At 40.2% G+C, this 25495-nt stretch overlaps 1 protein-coding gene across 7 annotated transcripts in view; it reads left to right on the forward strand.

Moving 5' to 3' along the window:
- The window catches only part of LOC120404588 (neuroendocrine protein 7B2), a 75322-nt gene that overhangs the window by 8944 nt on the left and 40883 nt on the right, over positions 1-25495 (forward strand). The window contains exons 7-12 of one of the 7 annotated variants that reach the window (XM_039537384.1): positions 1390-1464; positions 2107-2262; positions 4007-4142; positions 6978-7086; positions 7545-7692; positions 8192-10997. In XM_039537384.1, the coding sequence (XP_039393318.1) occupies positions 1390-1464; positions 2107-2262; positions 4007-4142; positions 6978-7086; positions 7545-7692; positions 8192-9750 (2183 nt within the window). In that variant the 3' untranslated portion in view covers positions 9751-10997. Of the gene's footprint in view, positions 1-1389; positions 1465-2106; positions 2263-4006; positions 4143-6977; positions 7087-7544; positions 7693-8191; positions 15451-19214; positions 19431-19665; positions 19882-20297; positions 20316-20750; positions 20984-25495 lie in introns of those variants that run through there. The other 6 variants (XM_039537385.1, XM_039537386.1, XM_039537391.1 and 3 more) reach the window with 6 other exon arrangements.

The raw sequence follows: 25495 nt of genomic DNA on the forward strand, positions 1-25495 counted from the left end.
TCGTGAAAGCCTATAATAGAATATCAAGGCTGAAAGGGACCTCAGGAGGTCATCTAATCCAACCCCCTGCTCAAAGCAGGACCAATCCCCAGATAGATTTTTGCCCCAGATCCGTAAATGGCCCCCTCATGGATTGAACTCACAACCCTGGGTTTAGCAGGTCAATGCTCAAACCACTGAGCTAGCCCTCCCCCTGAATATTAAAATCAGGAATAGGTATGTTTATGTACTCCTGGCAAAAATACTCCTTAAACCAACATCATATTACTTCCCTACTCTAAAAATGCCTACTGAATTCTAAATTGACACATTGCATTTATTGCAGACTGTCTGTATTTTGTTTCCCATTTTAACCAGCACATATGTAAAGAATTTGCTAGTTCTTTCCCAAACTTCGCTGATCACTTTTTACAAAGTAATCTTCTAACCAGCCTATTGGCCTCAATCTATTACATTACTTGGAAGATCTGAAACAACGATGAGAATTGTACTAGTAGCCCTTTCCATTCAACAAATTAAACTAAATTGATTTAAGCACTCATAAATATTGGACCAATTTAACCTTATTGGTTTCTAATCCAATTTAGTTAAATCAGTCTGCAAACTATTTGAAGATGCACTAATATCTCTGAAATGCTCCCCAATTAAACCTGTTGATAAAGTCATTTGAGAAGGAAGGGTCTGTTAGTCCTTTCCTATGCATACTGGGTAGAATTTTATTATTTCCAAAAAAATCCTTGATAGATGGGTGTTAATTATTAGGGTAGATGGGTGTTAATAATAATTTATATATTAACGCTGTCAATTAATTGTAGTTAACTCATGCAATTAACTCAAAAAAATTGTGATTAATCACATTGTTAAACAATCAAATAACAATTGAAATTTATTAAATATTTTTAGATGTTTTTCTACATTTTCAAATATATTGATTTCAATTACAACATAGAATACAAAGTATACACTGCTCACTTTATATTTTTTATTACAAATATTTGCATTGTAAAAATGATAAAAGAAACTGTTTTTCAATTCACCTCAGACAAGAACTGTAGTGTAATTTTTTTCGTAAAATGGAACTTAAAAATGTAGATTTTTTTTGATTGTTTCATAACTGCACTCAAACAAAACCATGCAAAACTTTAGAGCCTACAAGTCCACTTAATCCTACTTCTTGTTCAGCCAATCGTTAAATTTGTTTACATTTACAGGAGATAATGCTGCCCATATTTTCCCTTTAAAAATGTTTTAAAACAAATAGCACGGAGACTACTCTGGTATCTTTGTCATTGATGGTGCCTCTTTCACATAAAATCATATCTCTTTTAAAAAATAGAGCAAGACAACTCAATAGTAAAGCTTGATTGCTTGGTATGTCTTGCATTTCAGATATTGTTAGTGGAGCATTGAATAAACTTAAATCTAACAGAACACCCTCCACTACACCTCAGCGAGACAGAAATGGTAGGTATTTAGTGTTTGTTTGCACTAAACAGAGCCTCATGCAGTATCTTTAGACTTGTGGACTATATTATAACAAGGCTGAAACTAAAGATTATGAATTTAGTTTTATTTCAAAGAGGTACCAGTTTCTAAACAAAGTTTCTGGTCAAAATTGAATATAGTTACATTTTCAGTGAGGATACTGCATTTAGTCTTAGAGCTGCTAGCACTGAGCAGTTCTAGGACTATACATTAATCTGCTTTTATCTAATAAAACTAAGGCTTGAGTACAGTAGGGTAGCATGCAGCCACATTGAGTATTAGAGAATGAATTTATGCTTAAATTCAAACATATTTATCATCTTGCTTTGCTCTGTCCCTTTATAAACTTGCAAAAGGTAACTGTTTTCTTGCAATGAAGACTGCAGCTAAAACTCTTCCCACCTATATTAACTTGTTTTTTGGACTTTCTTATGGAAAATTTATTGAAGCTATTTGAGTGGCATTCCTGTTTTAAAATGCATGTGTTTTGGTTCAGTTTTGAATAACTGCTTCTGGAGAAACAAAGCTGACTTACAAATAATATAGCATTTAACTTCATATGCTCTCAACTTTAAGCTCTTATTGCAGGTACAGCTTTATTAATTGTAGTCTTTCCATCAGTGACTCCATTGATTCTTACTCCAAGCACCAAGCGTAAACTTCCAACTGATTCTTCTCAAGGCTTCTCTAGCAAGAAAAGGCGGTCCCTGAAGCATAATTTTGCTTTTGAATTGCTCTCAAGTAGCCTTTTTAGCAGTGCCTCAACACCAGCATCAGGTACAGTGACTTACATTGTAGCTTGAAGGCTTTCAGTTTGTGCTGTTAATGACTTGAAATCTATTGCTCTTAGTGGGTAGTCCATAGAAGAGCAATTGCATTCAAATAACAATTTAATTACCTTGGTTCCTTGCACTTTTCACCTTCTCTGTGGGAGATCTTATCAGGTCACATTGCTTCATTTATGATCTGTGCTGATAACTCTCTGATATCTATATATCCATAACTGACTTGTCTCTATCCATCCAATTCTGCATTTCTGCTTGTCTCTGTAGCAGCTCCTCTTGAACATCTTGTTACAAGCTTGAAAGGTAAAATTTCAAAAGCACCCAATGAAAGTTGAGGACTTCAAGACTTAGGCATTCTGAACATTTACCTGAAATGGCCAAAATAGAATTCCTTTTCTTCCCTCCCCAGCCTTCTGTATTTCACTAATCACAAAACGACCATCTTTCCCATTACTCACTCCTGTAATTTTGAGGGTATTTTTTTTTTTTTACTTTTTTACTTTTTTTCTCTCCTTAAATCATATATCTAGGTCATAGTCAAATCTCTCATATCTTGCCTAGAATATTGCTGCATTCTCCTCTCTGTGGTCTCCTAAACATACCATTGTCCTTTACACTGTACAAAATGCAGCTGCTGAAGTAATCTTTCTTCTGAATCCTTCCACTGTCTCCCTATTCTCTATTGCTTCAAATTTAACCCTCTTGTCCTCAGCTTCAAAGCTCTTCTTAAATTTGCCCCACTGTACTTTCTTCCCTTGTCAAGCTTGTATTGACCTCATCTCCTCCATACTGCCTGTGTTCCCAGGCTAGTTGTTCCAGGTTTGTCAGTTTTTCTCTCACAATCACCTCTGCCTTATTCTGTGTCACTGCATGTTACAATTTGAGTTTATCTGCAAGACCACTATCCTGGCTATGTTTAAGTCTTTAATAAAGACCCACTCTTATTAGGCTGCTTATTGTGAGCTGAGTTGAATTACATATAAACTACCTATTCCTGTTCTTCTAACCTCTTTGTCATTGTGTTGTGATCTTACAGAGCAGGAACAGGGCACTAAGTGTCAGCATAAATAGTGACGATTCTTTAGTTAGCTGTACTTCACAGAAGATATGATTAAGTACTAATGTTTTAGAAGATGCTAGCAACACAGCTTAGCTTTCTGTGCAGGCTGATGGATAAAATACCATATCCTTCATTGTTATACTTTTTAAAAACTCTCTTCTGGCTAAGTGTTGTAGAACTTTTACTTGATCCAGTGTTGTCAAAGATCAAGAGTGCCTCTTGTCATTTTTAATCTTAAAACAAAAACTTAAATTAATTTTGATTGTGTTTTATTTAATATTGACAACTTTTGAACAATGATCTTCTAACTAATCTGTATGGAAATAATTTAAGATATGACACCAGCAGCATACATGTTCTCCCACCTCTCGGTGTCAAAACAAAGGTTGTTTTTGCGTATGGTGAATTCCCCCTCTTCTTTTATGCAAGACTACAAGCAAACCGAATTATTTCTGTGTCAGTTCTCTCAAAAACATTGTACTGAACAAATGATTTTTTTGGTGGGTTTTTTTTTTCAACTCTTAATTTCACCTTGACCATTAGCAACTAAGACACTTGCTTTAAAAAAAAATAAATAGAAATGGCATTAGAGGTTTTTATTTTAACATAAGAACACACCACCTAAACAAGAACCTGTTTATCATGTACAGCTGACTTTTTTTTTTTATTCCTGTAGCTCAATTTGAAGCAAGCCCTTGTGTCTCTCTCGAGTCATCTCAGAGTTCACTGTCTCCCTCAGTCAGCAGTGAAAAGCATCTATCTAATACAGGAAATCGAAGAAGTAAAAGAATTGCAAGCAAAAAAATTTACAGGTAACTTGTCTTAATTCACAGAAGCTAAGAGTGCACACTGTTAAAAGTAAATTGAAAAGCAAAACAAAAAAGGATTGCCCTTTTCTGTCTTATGGATAAGATAATCTCAACATTATTATTATTTTTTTAAAGTTTTTTATATTGAAAAGTTCATGTCCTTCCACATGTAAAGTGAATTTGTGATCTGCCCAGGTCTTAGCGGCCAAGTGTCCATACCAAACTGCCATTACATTTGGGTTTTGTGTTGAAATGAACATGGAGTAAAGCATTCATGTACGCACGCGCACATACTTTAAAAAAAATTGAATAATCAGTCAAGTTCCTTTCTCTTGTTATAATTCCAGTTAAACTGGACTAAATATTAACTTTTTACTTTTTAGTATTTTAAAGACACTGATTCTTTGGGGATAGTGGAAGTGTTTAAAAAAATCTAATAAGCTTTAAAAGTATTTTTTTTAAAACTGTCCCTTGTCAAGGAATCGTTTACTTGTTAATTGCTTATTTCAGTTCTTGGTAGGTCCTGACCGCTTTTTAATATCTGTCCCTCTGTTTCTGTATTTTCAGTACATCATACTTCAGTCACATCCATTTCTAAAGCATACAAATGTTAATTCCTTTTTCGGGAATAAAGATTAGGGCTGTCAATTGCGATTTAAAAAAAAATTAATCATGATTAATTGCACTTATAACAATAGAATTCCAATTGAAATTTATTAAATATTTTTGGCTTTTTTTACATTTTCAATATTGATTTCAACTACAACACAGAATACAAAGTGCACAGTGCTCACATTATATTATTTTTTTATTACAAATATTTGCACTGTAAAAATTATAAACAAAAGAAATAGTATTTTTCAATTCACCTCATACAAGTATTGAAGTGCAATCTCTTTATCGTGAAAGTGTAACTTACAAATGCAGATTTATTTTTTTTTGTTACATAACCACTCAAAAACAAAACTGTGTAAAACTTTAGAGCCTACAAGTCCCCTCAATCCTACTTCTTATACTGCCACTTGCTAAGACAAACAAATTTGTTTACATTGACGGGAGATACTGCTGCCTGCTTCTTATTTATAATGTCACCTGAAAGTGAGAACAGATGTTCGCATGGCACTTTTGTAGCTGGCGTTGCAAAGTATTTACTTGCCAGACGTGCTAAACATTCGTATGCCCCTTCATGCTTCTGCCACCATTCCAGAGGATGTGCTTCTATGCTGATGATGCTCATTTAAAAAGTAATGCGCCAATTAAATTTGTGACTGTACTCTTTGGGGGGAGGATTGTATGGCTCCTGCTCTGTTTTACATGCATTCTGCATATATTTCATGTTCTAGCCATCTCGGATGATGACCCAGCACACGTTCATTTTAAGAACACTTTCACAGCAGATTTCACAAAACGTAAAGATGTACCCATGTGAGATTTCTAAAAATAGTTACAGCACTCGACCCAAGGTTTAAAAATCTGAATATCGTCCAAAATCTGAGAGGGACGAGGTGTGGAGCATGCTTTCAGAAGTCTTAAAAGAGCAATGCTCTGATGTGGTAATTACAGAACCCAAACCACCAAAAAAGAAAATAAACCTTCTGCTGGTGGCATCTGACTCAGATGATGGAAAATGAACATGCGTCAGTCCGCACTGCTTTGGATTATCAAGCAGAACCCATCATCAGCATGGAAGCATGTCCTCTGGAATGGTGGTTGAAACATGAAGGGACATATGAATCTTCATCACAGGGCTAGGCAACCTATGGCATGCGTGCCGAAGGCAGCACACGAGCTGATTTTCAGTGGCACTAACACTTCCTGGATCCTGGCCACCAGTCTGGGGGGCTCGGCATTTTAATTTAATTTTAAATGAAGTTTCTTAAACATTTTAAAAACCTTATTTACTTTACATACAACAATAGTTTAGTTATACATTATAGACTTATAGAAAGAGACCTTCTAAAAATGTTAAAATGTATTACTGGCAAGCGAAACCTTAAATTAGAGTGAATAAATGAAGACTCAGCACACCACTTCTGAAAGGTTGCCAACCCCTGCTTTAGCACATCTGGCACGTAAATTCTGTGCAACGCCGGCTACAAAAGTGCCATGCGAATGCCTGTTCTCACTTTCAGGTGACATTGTAAACAAGAAGCAGCATTTGTTTGTGTGAATGATTGGCAGACCAAGAAGTAGGACTGAGTCGACTTGTAGACTCTAAAGTTTTACATTGTTTTATTTCTGAATAGAGTTTTTCTGTACATAATTCTACATTTGTAAGTTGAACTTTCATGATAGAGATTGCACTACAGTACTTGTATGATGTGAATTGAAAAATACAATTTTTTTTGTTTTTTACAGTGCAAATATTTGTAATAAAAAATAAATACAAACTGAGCACTGTACATTTTGTATTCTGTGTTGTAACTGAAATAAATATATTTGAAAATATAGTAAACATCCACAAATATTTAAAATAAATGGTATTCTATTTACCAGTGCAATTAATTTTTTTAATCGCTTGACAGCCCTAATAAAGATCTTGGAGTTTTTTGTATTACTCTATTTGCTCTTTGTACTTGTTCAATTTCTTGAGCATCACCTTGTTAGTGTCAGAACTTTACACAGTATTTTAAATAGAACCTCATTGGTCCTTTTTCTAGTATTTTAAATTATTGTATTTATGCTTACCAGATTTCTTTCTGTGAAGCACTACTGCAGAGCACTATTGCACTAAAAGTTCAAAATAAAGGGTGTAGAAGAATATAAATTGTAAAGAAAGGAATATACTGAATTTATCTTTCCATGCACTTTAAAAAAAAAAAAAAATCAACTTTTCAGGGTTGAATCAGGAAAAACTGGTTGCTTCTCTCCAAAGATTAGCCGAAAAGAAATGGTTCGCAGGTCATTACGTCTGAAATTTAGTCTGGGAAAAAGCAGCAAAGATGTAGTAAGTACACTTCTACTATCTTATTACTCTTTCTTGTAGCTTATTCTATGGCAGTGGTTTTCCGCCTATTGTCTGCAGACTAAGCCTAAGATTTCCAAAGGGGTCTGCACCTCCATTTGAAATTTTTTTAGGGATCTGCTAAAGAGAAAATTTTGAAAACCTTTTTTGGACGTATATTATTTTCAAGAAAGACCAATTAATATTTAAGGAAAAGTGTAGAGAGTTCCATATACTATACGGTCCAGAACTATAAAATCAGGTCTGACTTACTAAAAATTTTTTAATTAATATTTAAGTAGTTCACTTTTAGCAGTTGCTGCAAATTGGAAAAGTATTTCCTGAATTGCAGATGTCAAAATGAAAAAGGCCTAGAAAGTAACAAGATGTAAATGACTTCCCCATGTTCAGCTTTTTAAAAAGATTAAGATTAGTTTTCTTTTTTTCCTCCCCCCCCCAAGAATGTTTTAACTGGATGTCCAGTTGGTAAAGGATCTGAAAATATTGGCCGGCGACTTGCAAGTCAACAAGACTTGGAAAACAGAGTTGAATCTGTAAAGACAGATACACTTTTCAGCACATGTGTCAGTGAAAAATTCTCAAAGAAAGGTAAATGTCTTGCAATACTTGCTGAATATAACTAAAAAAAGAGAGCTTGTATTTTTGTGGGGGTAAGGATAGCTTAAAATCCTAATGATTGTTTTGATATCTTTAGTTATTGAAAGCACTGAAAGTGAGCTGGTAAAGTGAAAAGCAGTTAGACAATATTAAAGGTTCTTAGAAAGCAATGGATAATTTATATTAGCTATTTAGAGACCAGTTTTTTAATCTATAAAAACTAATATTTGCATTATATCATGCCTTGCTTCTTTGACATTTGAACCTAATTGCTCTCTTTAATATTGTAACCTGTTTATGAAGGACTTTCATCTCTTTGAAAGAAAATAATATAAGTCTCAATTTCAGTAAATGGCATGGCCTTTAAACTCTTAATGTTTTAATAACTTTAGTTGTCGGCAAGAGTTTTTTGTCTGGTTTAGTTAATGTTCTATGAATACTAAGGCTAACCAATATTTTAAACAAATAATTCTATCAAACTTATTTCAAGGTTCACAAATAATGAGCAAGTCGGAGGAGAACTTGCTAACTCCAAAATGTGATAAAGCAAATTACCGAATGTCTTGGAATGGACCCAGTATTACAGATTCTCATGGCACCAGCAACAATGAGGCAAGTCTGATGGGATATCTTGAAACAGAAGGCTGTTTTTCAGAACCTGTTCTTGTAGTTGGAAAGCCACCTGCCATTCCAGATGACTTCAGGTCCACTACTGCAAATCATAAGCAAGATAATAGTCTAAGGGAGGATGAGAATAACTTGACTACAGAAACATTATTTAAAATTAAAAAAGCATTTTCTGAATCTGGAAGCAATCTTCAAAATTTAATAGATGATGCAAAGTCTTCTGTATCAGATTTAATAGAAGAAAAGTTAACTGAAACTCCCTGTCTGACAGGGGTTAGTCCAGAGAAGGACCTTGTTGAAACTGCAGCTGATAAATCCAAGGATCAGTTTAACCAGTTTGCTAATAAATCTTATGCCACTAACAAATATCAATCAAGTAAAGATGAAATCAAGGTTGTGGAGGAAACTTGCTTCCAAAATCCTATCGAGATTGAACTTCACACACAGAAATTGGGCATGGAAGATGAACCAGAATTTAGTATGCCTCAGGTAATGTCCAGAGAGGACAGATTGACTTTTCAGAACAGTTATTCAAAAGATAATTTAAAGAAAATAGATTCCCTCAGAAGAAAAGAGGGTGAGGAACTGGAACAGTCAGAAAGAGTTGCTGAAGATTACGAGCTGAAATCCCGTAATTCAGAAAAAGATAATACTAAGCCTCCTGCTGCCAGGGAGCTCCCTGTCTCGAAGTTGTTGGAGTCTAGAAACAGACCTGGCAAACAGAACTTGAAGACTGGAGGTTATGATACTGTACCTAAAACTTTACCAGTTTCTGACCATGGAAAGGTTTCTGACCATGTACACTGGTTCAACAAACTTTCATTAAACGATCCATGTTCTGCAAGCAAAACTAAACCACCTCTTAAGTTTCAACGTACTCCTGTCCGCCAGTCTGTAAGAAGGATAAACTCCCTCTTAGACTCTAACAGACAATCTGTAAGCTGTAAGTTGGCAAAACCTGGTGATGTTTGTTCTCCTCTTGTTAAATCAGTAAGCTATGATACTGCACTATCCTCCTGTACAGAAAAGTTCTCAAAGAATTCCACAGTTTCATTGCTCTATTGTGAAACTACACACACACAAGTTTCTACATTATCTGAACTAGACTTGGCATGCAGATCTTCAAAATTGATAAATCCGCTAGAGCAGGCTGATGCTTCTGTGAAAACAGTTAGAATCTGCAAACAGAAAGTGACTATTGGTAACCCATCAAAATCTGTTCTAGAAGATCTAACCAATCATGAAGCACCAAAACATGCTGTAAAAATGAACTCGAGTATAAACATTCCGATTGCTACACCAGATAAAAGTACCCTCAGGAAAAGTGCTACAGGAAAAGAAAAGGCTCGATACAGGGGATCTCCAAAGAATCCAATATCAAAAGCAAAACTCCTGCCAACTGCTAAACCTGTAGACTTATAAGTACTAATTTGACTATTGACTTAATTGTTCTAGAACTACCTTAACATTCTTTTTGAGAAAATTGTCTGTATGTGATTCTTAGTTCTGCTTTTTTGTAAAATAGGATTTTTTTCTTTTTAACTTGTACAAGTAAACTTTATTCTCTGTATGATATTAGGGATTTTTCCATTTACTTTAGCTTCTTATGATTACTAGTCAGCTGCTCATTTTAATTTTGACTAGATTTTTAAAAATTAGAAAAATCTAGTTTAAAAACTTATACAAATAAGTTACAATAGGTTATGTATCGGTATCTCAGACACTGAGTCAGATCTTTTTAGAAATAACAGGCAAGCCTGAAGCATTTCAAAATCTTGCCGCTTCTAGTCAAGAGAGTAGTAGTATTTCTTTAAGAGACAATTGCTAGATATTTAAAAACAAAACCAACACATCCAAAAGCAAAATGGCTTATTGCTGACCATCAAAACGTGAAACTTTTCCATTTACTGTACTTGTCTTAATTCTCTTAATGTGTTAAAACACTACAGTCAAAAAGAGACTTGTCAGTGTTCAAACTTCAGTATCAGTGTAGACTTCACTATTGCTCCAATTCCTGTGTGGCCAGGGTATATATTGCTTTTGGTGTAAGTCAGGGTACCTGTGGCTTTTTTCCCACTAGATAGGAATATATCTGCATAGACAAAAAATGCACCCATCTAAGCATGCGTGCACACAAATTGGAGAAATAGTTGAGCATATGGAAAACAAATATGCAATTAGATAATGAAGTATTTAAAAATCTTTGTACAGTATACTTGGCAGCATGGGTGTGTTCTGTTTACCTGATATCTTCATTTTGCAGTCAAGCTGTAAAATAATGTTAATAGCATGTATGAGGCTATTAATTTTTTTCTGGAGCAATTTTATGTAGCTAATCATATGATGCAAAAGTAGATTAAAGTACACTGTCACTGAAATAATGGAAGACAAAAGTAAAAAGCCATACTGTTAAAAGTTCATTTGCACAAACAGATGTTTACATCTATCTTAGCATTAAACTGTTTACGTCTGTCATATTTGTTGTAAAATTATTTAAGAGTAAAAACTTGAAACTTTTCCATTACTGATTTTTGTATGTGTAGCTTGTTTGCTGGCAGAATTTAAGAGATTTTGGTATGTGCTTGGCTTTGAGTCTAAAAGCTTTTTTTGTCCGTTGTTTGTGAATGTTCTTTCTATCACACTGATTCCATATCCTAGAGAAAAAAAGACTAAGGGCATTTGAGACATTTGTCATAGTTTCTGTGTACTTTTTTTTTTTTTTTAAAGTCCTATCCAGGGTTCTACATCCTCTTGACTATACTTAAAAACACAATCTTTACAACTCCATCATTTTCACCAAACCTCTGACCACCAAAAGCCTGGCAGAAAATAGGCCATGAAAAGTCCTCATTCTCCTAATGCTGTGCTCTCTCTAAAAGCCAGGGAGAATAGATATGCTTCTCACTGTGTTCTAAACTTCAACAGATTTGGGCTCTTTTAGCTTATGGAGAGGAGTGAGGTCCAAAGCTAAATAGCCTTTATATTGACTGCCCTAGCAGCACACTCTTTTATAGCAAGATGGCTGGAGCACAAGTAAGTACTCACAAGTGCAAGAGAAAGCTATGGCCCAAGAAGTATATGGTCAAGTACCTAAGTTTCAGGCCCTTGAGTTCTATCCTACAGAGCCCTCAACTTCTTAGGGTATGTCTGCACCCCAGTTAGACATATGGGGTTGGCCTGTGCTAACTGACTCAGGCTAAGGGACTCAGGCTTAAGTGGTTGTTTTACTGCAGTGTAGATGTTCAGGTTCAGGCTGCAGCCTGAGCTACAGGACTGTTCCACCTTGCAGGGTCCTAGAGCATGGGCTCCAGCCTGAGCCCAAATGTCTACACTGCAGTTAAACCACCCCTGAACCTGAGTCAGCTAGCACTAGCCTGCTTAGTGGTTTTTAATTGCCAAGATCGACGATCGATCTATCGGGGATCAATTTATCACGTGTAGTGTAGACACGATAAATCGCTCTCCTGTCGACTGCTGAACTCCAGCAGTGTGAGAGGCGGAAGCAAAGTCGACTGGGGAGCGGTGGCCATCGATCCAGCGCCGCGAGGACATGAAGTAAGTAATTTTAATTTGATCTAAGATACGTCGACTTCAGCTACGCTATTCTCGTATTTTTCCCCCCACCCCAGTGTAGACCAGGCCTTAGATTTCACTCACTCACAGGCAGCCATTGAGGGACATCTGGTAAAGTGCCAGCTTTTTCATCTGCTTCTGGATAGATTTTTAAGAGTTGCAACATCCTGGCTACATGTAACAAATCTGGTACCTGCACATTCAAAGGGACAGATATTCAAATTTGCCACAAATATGGTTGCTTCTCCCAGCCTCTTTTGCTTTATCTAGCTCTAGGCCTTTTCTGTGTCCTACTCAGCCAGATGCTGCTTACGGGCAATTTATTGCTTTGCTGGGCGCCATTAAACTATATTTGGCACACTGAAGATGATAAAACCCAGATGTGGTGAAGTGGGAACTTTTTATGATACTTTTACAAAGTCTGTGTGCTTCAGTTTTCTACACATTGTATTGCTGCCTGGTGGGGAAAAAGGATTGTTTGCTCTCGGTGCCATTTCAGATTTTGGTACAGGGGCAACTTTAACTGTGATTCCAGGGGCTACTTAGGCACTGGAAAACTCTAAATTTTAACTTCAGTTTAGAACAATCAGGAGATAATACAGCAAGATATTCTTAATCCCAAGCCTCAAGGTATCCATTTTAGAGCCTTAACATAGATATCAGAAACACAGCTTTGATACTTTGTATGCTATCTTTAGCAGAGAAATAAAATCTGCTTAAAATCTTTTTACTCCTGCAATTGTATTTTTAAATGGCTTATGTTCCAAATTGTGACGAGAAGAATTAGACTGTTAATTTGTTCCAGATATGTTTAAAGGTAAATAAATTATTGAAAACAACACTTCAGACAAGCTAAAACAATGGATAATACTGTGGTCTCATCTTGACAAAACTGTCAATGGTCTTGTTGCTATCTAAGTGTTTTGAAGCTTCACATTCACAGGCTAAAATTAGCAAGTCGCTTAAGTGCCTATCTCCCATTGTGGATCTTAAGTAGTCTTTTACTCTCTTGAGCACAGAGAAGTACCTCTCATTTGATGCTGTAGAAACTGGATGGTTCACCCCACTATCTACAGTACACTGCAGGCTGGTAACCCCTTGGTAAGTCATTGAGAACATTCCAGAATTCAAAAATTGAAGTACTTGTATGTGTGCATGCGCAATGTGCTTCTTGGCAACTTTGAAGTCTCTATCCAGATCACCAAAATTAGGTGCCTCGTGAATCTGCAATTATTTTCAGTTTCTCATAATCAAGAAAATTTTCACTCTGGGTCACAAGCAGTGCAGAAAGCAAACTCCAGTTGGAGGTGAATCATCTATCAAGCTCAGCAAGAATTCTGTCCAGAACAGGATAGTAGAAATCATATTATAGATTCTTGAGTGCTCTTGGGACCATCTGTAGATGACAGGCCCAGTGTACTAGAAACAAAAAACAAGGCCAGCTTGAAGGATATTATTTTAGATGGTCTTTTGTACTGCTGTGCTCAGCAGTTGCGACTTCCTGACCTGGAATAACAATTTCAAGTTCCTTGGCAATGATTTTAGCTTCACAACTCCTTCCATTGGTTCTCAGATGTTCTCATTTGTTGAAAAGCAGCAGTATTTCTTCCTACTAATTCCATGGCACTTGATAAATTTAGGTTTTCATGTTGCAGTTCTTCTGAAGCGCTATGCAAAATCTTGAATATTTTTCCAAAACCAAGACCCTCAACAGAAAGGAATAGCTCTTTAGCCTTGCCATCAAGCCCTTTGCTCTGCTAGCTGATAGTGTGAAATAGCTTCCAGTGTTTTCACTACAGTGCCACATCTTGTATGCTGTTTTCAGAGGGAGTCATAACTGTATGACTAGTAAGTTTCACATAATCTCTCTAGCTCAAATACCTTCTAGTGTAGCTCCTGCTGTGCCTTAACAAACAGGTCATGGTGCTTGTAACTACTGCTAAGCAATTAGCTAGGAGAGTGCAGTCTTGAGGATAGAGTAGCAGAATAGGGATCAGGGATATGATCCTTTCCTGCTTTAATATTAACATGTTTTTTCTGACATCTTGTGGCAAGTCACTTTTAAGGGACACTGGTTAGATTTAAAATTGTAATAGGTATATTTTTACTAACTCTTGAATACAACAATTGTAGAAAAATCTAGATTACTTTCTATCATTTAGGCTACTTACTTTTTGCAGTTCACCAAGACTGGAATAGCTCATTTAACTTTTGGATACATCCTACCAGGGAAAGGCCTCTGAGTTTATACTGCACCTAGCTGGGGCTCTAGGCATGTTACCCTACTACAAATAATAATAGATTAGAAACTGACTGTAAACAGGATCAAAACTGACACTTTCAAGTCACTTTCACTTCTGTTTAAAGGCTAGTTACTTTCCAGAAGGCTCTTAAGCACAATCCTACAGTGATTTTGTAGTTCTCACGGGGGAATATTTAAAACCAAACACCAAGAAAATTCCTCATTTTAAAATTGAGAAAAGAAGTCTTGTTTGTTAGTCAGAGTTTGTATATATGTGTTTTTTTTTTAAGTACCATTTTCTGTTTGGATGCTGTGCCTTGGTTCCTATTGCTGTAAAATGGGAATAATTATACTTGCCTGTCTGCCTGCCTACCATAGGGAATTATAAGGATTAGATTGACATCTGTGGGGCAGGAACTGGGCCACCTTAATGGTTGTATGGTGTCTAGCACAATGGAGGACTACTGATTAAGGTCTTTAGGGGCTACTGTAACATTAGTCAGCTGTTGAGATGCCCACTGGTGGTAGCTGAAGGGGATTTACCTGGGTGTAGGATGTCAGTGGATTACAGGTCAATCTTTGTATTGGCCTGTAGCACAGCCTTCATCCCCCGCAAGCTCAGCACCTGCTGGCAGAAGTTGAAGCACAGCATGGACACACACCTGTCCTTGAAGCTGCAACCACTGCTGGCCATGGTGGCTCTCGACCAGAAAGGTCTGGCCCCAGTGTCTTCTCAAAGAGAAGTGGGGGGTGCTCCCTGCTTCTTTGAGAGGTCAGACTAGATGATCATAATGGTCCCTTCTGACCTTAAAGTCTATGAGGGTAAACTGACTCCAAGACCCACTTACCTGCTCCTAGCTCCCCACTCCCTGAGGATCCTTGCCCCAGGAACTGTTCCCCCTCAGCTGCTCCTCTCACACTCATTACTCCCTCCCTCAGGGGCCAGCTGTATGCCCTCACCTCTCCCTTTTCCTGGAGAATGACTCCCCTTCCCCCTCCCCAAGCCTAGGGGCCCTGTGTTCTTCCCACCACCACTGGGGCCCCTGTGCTCCTGCTCCCATGCTGATTGACCCCTTCCTTGCCTTCCCCACCTGCAGAGGCCCTGGTCATTGCCTCTCCCAGGGACCAACCCCCTTCTCTTTGCCCCAGGCCAGTTAAGTCACTCCGTATCATCTCAGCAGCTGATTGGTGGAGGCAGATGAGCAGGCGTAGTGGGTGAGCTAGCGCAGCAGAGGAAACTGACTGCAGTGGCAGTAGTTGGAGAACCCCAGCTTCTGGAGGAGGGGCCTTGCTGCACTGTGCTGCAGGTAAGAGCTTGAGCTGGGGCATGGGCTACAAGCAGACCTCTGGTACAAAACTCGGGGGTGGGGGGGCAGGTGCACCCCTGCCCTCCCTAAATGGTGCTTCTGTCAGGGCAGACGAGTGGGAATGAATGAGATCTTCCTTTGAGTTGTTAAGGAACTGGCTGAAACGGATCCAGATCAGCAAGGGATCCAAAGAGACAATGCAAGCTCCAATGATTTATGAATTGACAGGATCTACAGCAGGACACCAAGATCCAGCTGTATAAGACAATTGTTATTCCTACACTCCTTTATGGATGCGAAACCTGAGTGACCTATCGACAGGTCCTCAAGAGGCTGGAGAGGTACCACCAATGATGCCTCCAGAAGATTCTTCACATCAAGTGGGAAGATTGCTGCACTAACACCAGCATCCTCAGTGAAGCCAAAGTCACCAGTATTGAAGCAATGATCCTCATGCACCATTTCTGCTGGGCTGGACATTGTGTGCAGATGCCAGACTCTTGCCTCCCAAAACAACTCCTCAACTCTCAGCTCACACATGGTCAGAAATCCCATGGTTGTCAGAGGAAACACTTTCAGTGTGTCTTTGTAGCATATCTCAAGAAAACTGATGTGGACATCACAAGCTGGGAGGAGTAAGCCACCAACCGATCCCAATGGCGCCACGTCCTCCATCAGGCAGTGGCCTTCTTCCAGGAGAAGCGCCTTGCCTTCAAAGCTGAAAAGAGAGAGAAGGAAGAAAAAAGAGAACTTTCTCCCAGCAGGCAGCTGGCCCGCTAGGGAAATGTCTGTTCCTACTGCGGGCAGATCTGTGGTTCCAGGATCAGATACCTGAGTCATCACAGGCCCCATATGTAAATCCGTGGTAGAGATCATCCTTGAATCGAGGGATCGCTGATGATGATAATGATAATAGTAGGAAGCTTGGGGTGGGGGGAAGGAAGGAAATGTGAACTCAATATGGCCCAACCTAGGGGAGAAAAGGACTGAACTGTGACCAGGGGACGATAAAGAATAGGCTTCTGGAAGAGGCTGGAAGCTCTGACCTGGGCACAGGGGCCAAGGAGCCAAAGTGAGAGATGGAGTCCACCGCAGCTTGGATTGGATGGGCTGTGGCATAACTGCTGCCTCTCTTTGCTAACCTAAGGACTTCCAGGTTCAGTGTGCTGGGTGACTAATAAATAGTTACCTTGTTTTGGAATGGCTGCTTGTGTCGCTGTAAATACTGGGAGCATTGAAGGGGTACAGCATAACCCTCCTGCAGGAGTCTGGATTAACTGCAGGGAGCCACAGAGAGAAACAAGGATCTCTGGCACCAAAGATCCAGTCTGAGTCTTGGAGGCCCCAGTCCTGCTCCTACAGAACAGTGTAGGTCCTTGGGGCCTGACACGTTAAAGGGGTCACTCCCAAGAGACTGGTGACAGGCTGAGGTATAGACTAGATCAGTGGTTCCCAAATGGGTTCGTGAAATGTTACAGGGAGCCCTTGGGGGGGGGGGGGGAAACATTCTCTAACAGCAGACAGAGCTGTCCCTAGGGACCCCAGGCAGCACTGGGCCAGCAGCCCGGAGCCCCTGGACTTCCAAGAACTAAGCAGATCAAAGCAAGCATATGTATCACGCTGAGGAGATTTAAACTTTAAGACTCCTTATAAGAAATGGAAAGGGGGGGTGGATATTTTTTGCTGTTTTTAAAATGAAATAGGCAGCTACTATTGTTTTTAAAAATTATGAATAACAAGTTTAAGCTTTGTTATAACATGCGTTGTTTGCCTGGACTGCTCAAGACCTGAATGCTTGTGTAGGAGGAACAATTTGAGTTGGCTTCTTAAATACCTTCATGCCGTTTCACATCTGATACTCCTTGATGAAACATAGGAGCCTTGTCTTATAACAGGCTTATTCAAAGTGATACAAAGTGAGATCTTGGAAGAGTGTTGCCATTTTCATAATGTAATAAAAATACTGTAATGATAAATAATAAATAGTATGCAATAAGCATGTCAAACAAATTTCATATTTCCAAGATCACTGCTTTTATAGTTTATACTCAGGTAAAGGAGAAAATCTCTGGAAATATTCATTTTTTAGGAGGGGGTTCGCGAGACGTGACATTTTAGAGAAAGGGGTTCACAAGTTGTTAAAGTTTGGGAACCTCCACTGGACTTAGACCCTGTGGATATGTGACTGGAAGCAAAGGCTGGTTACTTAATGTACCAAACGTATTTTGCAATAAGTGACTCGCAGCACTAAAAACAGAGGAAATAGCAAGAAAATGGCCTATACCCACCTCCCTAAGAAGGGCATAGCTGAGCTGTGTGGGTGAGAGGGCTAAGCACTGTGAAGTTAAGGCACAGCTGATTGCATGGCTGAAGCAGGATGTTTGGGCCTAGAGCTGAGGTCCACACCCAGGCAGGAGTCTAAGAGAGCCCAAGAACAGTAGCTACTAGCCACAGCAGCCGGGTATCTGCATGGGCCAGTTCCCCATCTCTGGCGTTGGAGTGGCAAAGGCTAAAGCTAGATGCAGAGAGGCTCTATGTAGAGAAGCAGAGTCTGGAGATTGAGACCCTGGTTACTACCAGAGAGTGGGAAAACGAACAAGGATAATGAAGAGCAGCAACAACTTGAACTGCATATGGAGAAGCAGAGGAATGAGAGACAACAGAGAATGGTAAGTAGGGAGAGACCATTGGGGTGCCTACCTTGCAGGGACAATAGGGGCTAAATTGTTGGCCTCATTCCAGGAGGGAGGGAGGGAGATATAGATGCCTACTTCACCACCTGTGAGAAGGTTTGTGAACTGAACCAAATTCCCCCATGCTTCCTTAGGGGAAAGGTAGGACCCTCCATACAACACAACGTGCCCCCTAAAGAACATTAAAATAAGTCAATGGAAGTATGGCAAAACATCTTGGTATGCTATTCATGCCGTGCCTCCAGTTATGGAGGCTGATTGGCATAAACCTTCACAACTCGACTGCCAGAGTCTTTGCCTGTGGCAACATTGTTTCATGCTCTCAGCTAGTCTAAGGTAGCCATTAAGGGGTGGTAGCTGGCCAGGCAAATAAGGACCTCCAGAGAAGGCTCTAGGGGCTACGATAATACCGTCCCTCACCCCAAAGGCCTTTCTTATCTCAATATCCAGAATACTCCACAAATATAAGGACACTTCTACATTCACTCTGCCAAATTACCATTCTCCTTCAAATTTTCCATTTCACCTGGAGTTTTGTAGGATTCTATTAGAATTAATGCACTAATTTCACATGACATTTAATGCCATTACATGCAAAATACTATAGCCCCACATAAATTGGCTGTGGAAAACTCTCAATCACATCATGTACTCCCTCCCCACTGCAGGACTGAGATCTACTCTGATTTGTCCAGTTAAGATTTAAGCAATCTTGGGTTTCTGCCATTTCCTTTGGTACTAATCAAGAAATATCCTGTTGTATAATGCATCTAACTTCCTTTTTATTTGCTTCATATCATGGATATGTTACCTATCTCCAGATTTTCACCGACTGGTTTGTGTTTTTTGCACCATGCAGTCGGTGTGTGTGTGGTATGTGTGTGACTGAATGAATGCACATTGTGTGTGGGTGTATATATGAACTATATGCACACACTTCACCATGTTGGGTGGGTAGCTGGGGGGAGGTCAGCTCTTGTATGTCTGGCCTGCGTGACCCACACACAGTGTGGTGTATACAGAGGGTGCTTGGTGCCTAGGCTGCCGTGTGTGTGTAGAGGGAGCCGATTGGCCCTGCTATGTCCCTGTGCGGCAGCTTCTCACTGAAATGGATGCTGCTGACATGGCAACCTTCCCCCCGCACCTGCCGCAGGGACGGGGGAAGGGGGCTGGGACTGCGCATGGATGGTCACAGCACAGGCCGCCGCCTCCTTCTGCTCGGCGCCTCAGTCAGCCGGTGCCACCCCACAGCTGCCCAGCGAGAGCTGCCTTCCCCAGCGCCGGGCGGTGAGTGCCGCGCACCTCGCCTGTGCCTCAGCCGGGGCGGCCCCCAGGGCTGCTTGCAGGCAGAGGAGCGGGCTGAAAGGGTTGGGTGGGGCGCGGGGGAGGGGCAGGTGTTTCCTACCCCGATGCTGCTCAGCCCTGCGGATGGGGTTAGCGCAGCGCACAGGGAATAATCCGCGAGGGCTTTCGGGGGCGTTTTAAGTTCAGGATTCTACTGGGGCCGGAGAGGAGGGGCGCAGGCTGTGCGTGCGTGACAGACACACACACAGGAGCTTACCCCTTTTCTATCTAGTAGCCTGAAAGGATCCGTTTTTCTTTCAAATGTCCAAGGTTGTTGCTAGTGAGTGGAGTGAAGCTCTCCTGGCGATCAAGTGACAGAGCAGGGATGTGAGGCATTCTGGAGCCACACACAGGGAGGAGGAGAATTTCTCTCTCTCTTTCCAATTTTTTTTAGGTGGGATTTCTCTGTCATTATTACCTCAGGGCTCAAGGCCATTTTACTGTGCATTATTATATTAGGGAAAAAATACCATAAAGGGAGAAACAGAACTTTAAGTCTCTGGTTTGGAAAATCAGGGCAAGTATATAATATAGACTTTCGTTAACATAACCAATACACTAATAAATCCATTTTCCTACGACAGCAGCTGACCAAAAAGGACAAACAGGTTGTTTAAAACGTAGTCTTATAAAGAGAATGACATTACTGGATTCTGTGCCTGTCTCATGCGGGCAGAGCAGCCATTTGGTGAAACGTATTCAAGTGGAATAAATGAAGCCTGTTTGTTCTAGATGGGGAGAAATGAAGAGAGAGAGGGAGCGTGTGTGATGGGTTGTCAATCTGTGAGGGAGGTAAAAATGTTATACAACCCATTTTTAAAAAAAACGGTGAGTATTTCATTTCTTAGAGCAAGTGGAAGAGTAAAGTTTGAAAAGCACAGCACAAAATGGAGCAATTCCTAGTATTCCCACCGTAGCTTTATGACATACTTTAAAATACTAAATTAAACCAGGGGAGAAGGAAGAACCACACATTCTAACTTTACCTAGCTAATTTTTAACCTTTCAGTTTTCCAAGTGAATCAGTGAGTCCATTTTGTTTTATTATGGCAGAAAGGTAATTAATAAATGCTATGAATCAATGCTATGCAGAAATAAAGTTTACTGACTCCCACAATTTTCTCCCCCAAAATTTCACCTCCCTGTTTGAAAAATTCTTTTAGCTGATAATGGAAGCTGACCTAACAAGTTATTTGAGATATGCAGTCAGTATTTTACTCACTTTATCATTTATCATCTATTTAATGTATTTTATTTTCACAGGTTAAAAATGGCCATCAGAATGACAACTACGTTGCTTTATAACATGGTATTTTTGCTAGCATTTGGATTGGCTTTGGCTTCTAGTCACAGTCCTAGGACCCCAGATAGAGTTTCCGAAGCAGATATTCAAAGACTCCTTCATGGGGTTATGGAACAATTGGGCATTGCCAGACCCCGAGTAGAATATCCAGCACACCAGGCTATGAATCTAGTGGGTCCACAGAGCATTGAAGGTAGTTATTTTCTTACGTTGCATTATATTATGTTTCTTTTCATTACCTTATAGCCCTTAGGCTGTGAACAATTGTTTTATGTGTATGCAAATGTTCCTGGTAGACTTGCAAAAGTCGTATACTATGCAGTTCTCCAATCTGGGCCTTTATTGTTCCTTGATTTAAATCCCTAAATCTAGCCTCTGTTTTGTAATTACCCTCTCTTTTGAGGCTAACTGTGGTGCTAATCTATAGATTTCATTGACAAGAGGAGAATGTGGAGGTTTGTGTGCACCTGCTTTGGACACCAAGTAATGTTGTCTTGGTGATATCTCATCTACAATGGCTGAAAAAGGGAGTTTCTGACAAGGGCCTGCCCCACTGTGATATGCCTGTCATGCTACATGTAAGCACTAAATATGCATAGTTTCCCCCATTTACTGATCCTATTTAACCTTCTGTCTGTATATTTGTTACTATGTTTTTGTATGAAGCAAATTCATTCTGTAGGACCAAATTCTGATGCTCTCTACATGGGCACATGTGGCCCAAAACAGCTTACAACTTTCTGCAGTGACATGCAAGATAAAAACAAGAGACCCTATGCAGGTGGACTTTTCCTGTGTCGGTTGGAGTTCTGTGCAGCTCAGTGAGCTCACCCTAGAAAGGTGGGCTGTGGGCATGGAGAGTGGGTTTTTTGAAAATGTGCTAAGTGGAAGCAGCTGCTTCCCCTGCACCCCACTAGCTACGCTACTGCAGCAGCTCACCCTAGAAAGGTGGGCTGTGGGCATGGAGAGTGGGTTTCCATATAGTGTGAAGTGAGTCAACCATAACCCTGTGTATTGGGGAGCAGCAGGCCACATCCACCATTCTCCTCCATATCCTGAGGTAGTGGCCAAAACCTATTGCATGGACACCCAGGCTGGTTGGGGCTGCGGATCCTGACCTGCAGCTCCACAGTGTTTGTCATGAAGAGCAGAACTTGGCATTTGTTCCTTTTTAAAGGGTTTGGCCTACATTTCTGAGCTGATTTGGGTGAGAAATTTCATTTGAATCATCGTTTTCTTTAACTGTGCAAACTGTCTGAAACATCTGGCTCAAGGGTTTGTTTTATAAGAGGCAAGATATTTTAAGGAATTTAAAATACAATAGCACTATAAAATTTATGAAGATTTGTGCTGTAACATAATTGTTTTTTTTTATCAGGGTTCATAATTAATGGTCAAATTTATTTAACATAGACTAGCCCATATTAATAAAGACACAGTAGTATGTGGTTTGATGAGCCAGTGGAAAAATAAAGCTTTGATTGTGGCAACAAAATGTGCTTTCATTCAATTAGGCCAAAAGTAATCTACCATAGTTTGATGCTATTTTTTGCCAAAAATTCTGAATACAGGGCCAGCTTCAGCGTTTTTGCCGCCCCAAGCTGCGAAAAAAAAAAAAGAAGCCGCATGCTGTGCTGGTGCCAGCCCTGGCTGAACATAACTATTTTTTCCATTATGACTCTCCTGGTCACCCCTATTTAAAGGAATCCTCTAGCCAAACAGATGACGTAGGATGGATGGATAGGGGCTGAGTAGAAATAATTTAATTGTGCACTTTTAACAGTCCCTGTAGACCTCTCATTTGTATCTCTGCTAGTGAAATGTTCATGGCAACTTGTCATTTTCCAAACCAATTAAATAATTTGTAGTAGGGAATGAGGGGGAAAATTGAGACTGTCACTTTTTTTGCTTCTTTATGATGTATTCACAGCACTTGAAAGATGTGGAGGTGAGCTGTTGCTTTTTTATGTTGTTGTTTTTGGTGGGTTTGTTTGTGTGTTTTTGTTGTTGTTTTTTCCCATACTTGTGTTTTGCTGAAATTTGAGGAAAAACAAGTCTCTCCTCTACTTGGACAACCAGAGGACTGGAGTGTCTTAGCCCTTAATTACAGGGATGATGAAGTTTGTATTTTTAACAAGGACATTTTTCTTCCCAACTGTTTGCCACCACCTTTGAATTAAACAGGTATTAACAAAAACAACTAGTTTAAAACTGACTGACTAAAAACCCTTTCTCCCAATTGTTCAGATTTCACTTTGTGTACTGGTGATGTTAAACCAGTTCTCTAGTCATCCATATAGACTTCAAGTGAGAATAGGGTAGACAAGTCTTGAATTTCTAATGTGTGTATGAATTCTTTCAAGATTTTGTTTCTTCTTTATACATCAGAAAGAGTAAAATAAAAAAGTCACAAACCCATTGTCTGTCTTTCTTTTCCACATCCCATTTAAAATTGCTTATAGGTTAGCTAGGCAGATTGGTCTTGCAGCACAGTTAGTGAAACTTAGTATTTCATATTAACTTTAAAATTCCAAGCTCATAGAAGACCTCAGGAGGTCATTTCGCCCAACCCTCTGCTCAAAGCAGGACCAACCCCAACTAAATCATCCCAGTCAGGGCTTTGTCAAGCCAGGCTTTAAAAACCTCTAAGGATGGAGATTCCACCACTTCCCTAGGTAACCCATTCCAGTGCTTCACTACCCTCCTAGTGAAATAGTGTGTCCTAATATCCATCCTAAACCTCCCCCACTGCAACTTGAGACATTGCTTCTTGTTCTGTCATCTGCCACCGCTGAGAACAGCCTAGCTCCATCCTCTTTGGAACCCCCCTTCAGTTAGTTGAAGGCTGCTATCAAATCTCCCCCTCATTCTTCTCTTCTGCAGACAAAACAAGCCCGGTTTCCTCAGCCTCTCCTCGTAAGTCATGCACCCCAGCCCTCTAATCATTTTTGTTGCCCTTCGCTGGACTCTCTCCAATTTGTCCACATCCTATCTGGAGGGAAAGGGAGGAGCAAAACTGGACACAATACTCCAGATGTGGCCTCAACAGTGCCGAATAGAGGGGAATAATCACTTCCCTCCATCTGCTGGCAATGCTCCTAGTAATCCAGCCCAATATGCCATTAGCCTTCTTAGCAACAAGGACACACTGTTGACTCATATCCAGCTTCTCATTCTCTGTAATCCCAGTTCCTTTTCTGCAGAACTGCCGCTTAGCATGTTGGTCCCCAGCCTGTAGCAGTGCATGGGATTCTTCCATCCTAAGTGCAGGACTCTGCACTTATCCTTGTTGAACCTCATCAGATTTCTTTTGGCTCAATCCTCCAATTTGTCTAGGTCACTCTGGACCCTATCCCTACCTTCCAGCATATCTACTTCTCCCCCCAGCTTAGTGTCATCCGTGAACTTGCTGAGGGTGCAGTCCATCCCATCATCCAGAGCATTAATGAAGATGTTGAACAAAACCGGCCACAGGACTTGACCCCTGGGGCACTCTACTTGATACTGGCTGCCAACTAGGCATCGAGCCATTGATCACTACCCGTTGAGCCCAACAATCTAGCCAGCTTTCTATCCACCTTATAGTCCATTCATCCAATCCATACTCTTAACTTGCTGTCAAGAATACCATGGGAGACCATATCAAAAGCTTTGCTAACGTCAAGATATATCACGTTCACCGCTTTTCCCCATATCCACAGAGCCAGTTATCTCATCATAGAAGGCAGTCAGGTTGGTCAGGAATGACTTGCCCTTGGTGAATCCATATTGACTGTTCCTGATCACCTTCCTTTCCTCCAAGTGCTTCAAAATGTATTCCTTGAGGACCTGCTCCATGATTTTTCCAGGGACTGAGGTGAGGCTGGCTGGTCTGTAGTTCCCCGGATTCTTCTTCTTCCATTTTTTAAAGATGGGTACTATATTTGCCTTTTTCCAATCATCTGGGACTCCCATGATTGCCACAAGTTTTCAAAGGTAATGGCCAATGGCTCTGCAGTCACATCTGTCAACTCCCTCAGCACCGTTGGATGCATTAGATCTGGACCCATGGACTTGTGCATGTCCAGTTTTTCTAAATAGTCCTTAACCTGTTCTTTCACCACTGAGGGCTGCTCACCTCCTCCCCATACTGTGCTGCCCAGTGCAGCAGTCTGGGAGCTGACCTTGTCTGTGAAGACCGAGGCAAAAAAAGCATTCAATATTTCAGCTTTATTCACATCATCTGTCATTAGATTGCCTCCCCCGTTCAGTAAGGGTCTCACACTTTCCCTGACCACCTTCTTGTTTCTAACATACCTGCAGAAAGCCTTCTTGTTACCCTTCACATCCCTTGCTACCTGCAACTCCAGTTGTGCTTTGGCCTTCCTGATTTATACCCCTGCATGCTCAAGCAATATTTTTATACTCCTCCCTAGTCATATGTCCAAGTTTTCCACTTCTTGTAAGCTTCCTTTTTGTGTTTAAGCTCACTGAAGTTTTCTCTGTTAAGCCAAGCTGGTTGCCTGCCATATTTGCTATTCTTTCTGCACATTGGGATGGTTTCTTCCTGCGCCGTCAATAAGGCTTCTTTAAAATACAGCCAGCTCTCCTAGGCTCCTTTCCCTCTCATATTAGCCTTTCAGGGGATCCTGCCCATCAGTCCCCTGAGGGAGTCAAAGTCTGCTTTTCTGAAGTCCAGGGTCCGTATTCTGCTGCTTTTCTTTCT

Source organism: Mauremys reevesii, linkage group 4 (assembly GCF_016161935.1).
Source record: "Mauremys reevesii isolate NIE-2019 linkage group 4, ASM1616193v1, whole genome shotgun sequence".
Lineage (NCBI taxonomy): Eukaryota > Metazoa > Chordata > Testudines > Geoemydidae > Mauremys > Mauremys reevesii.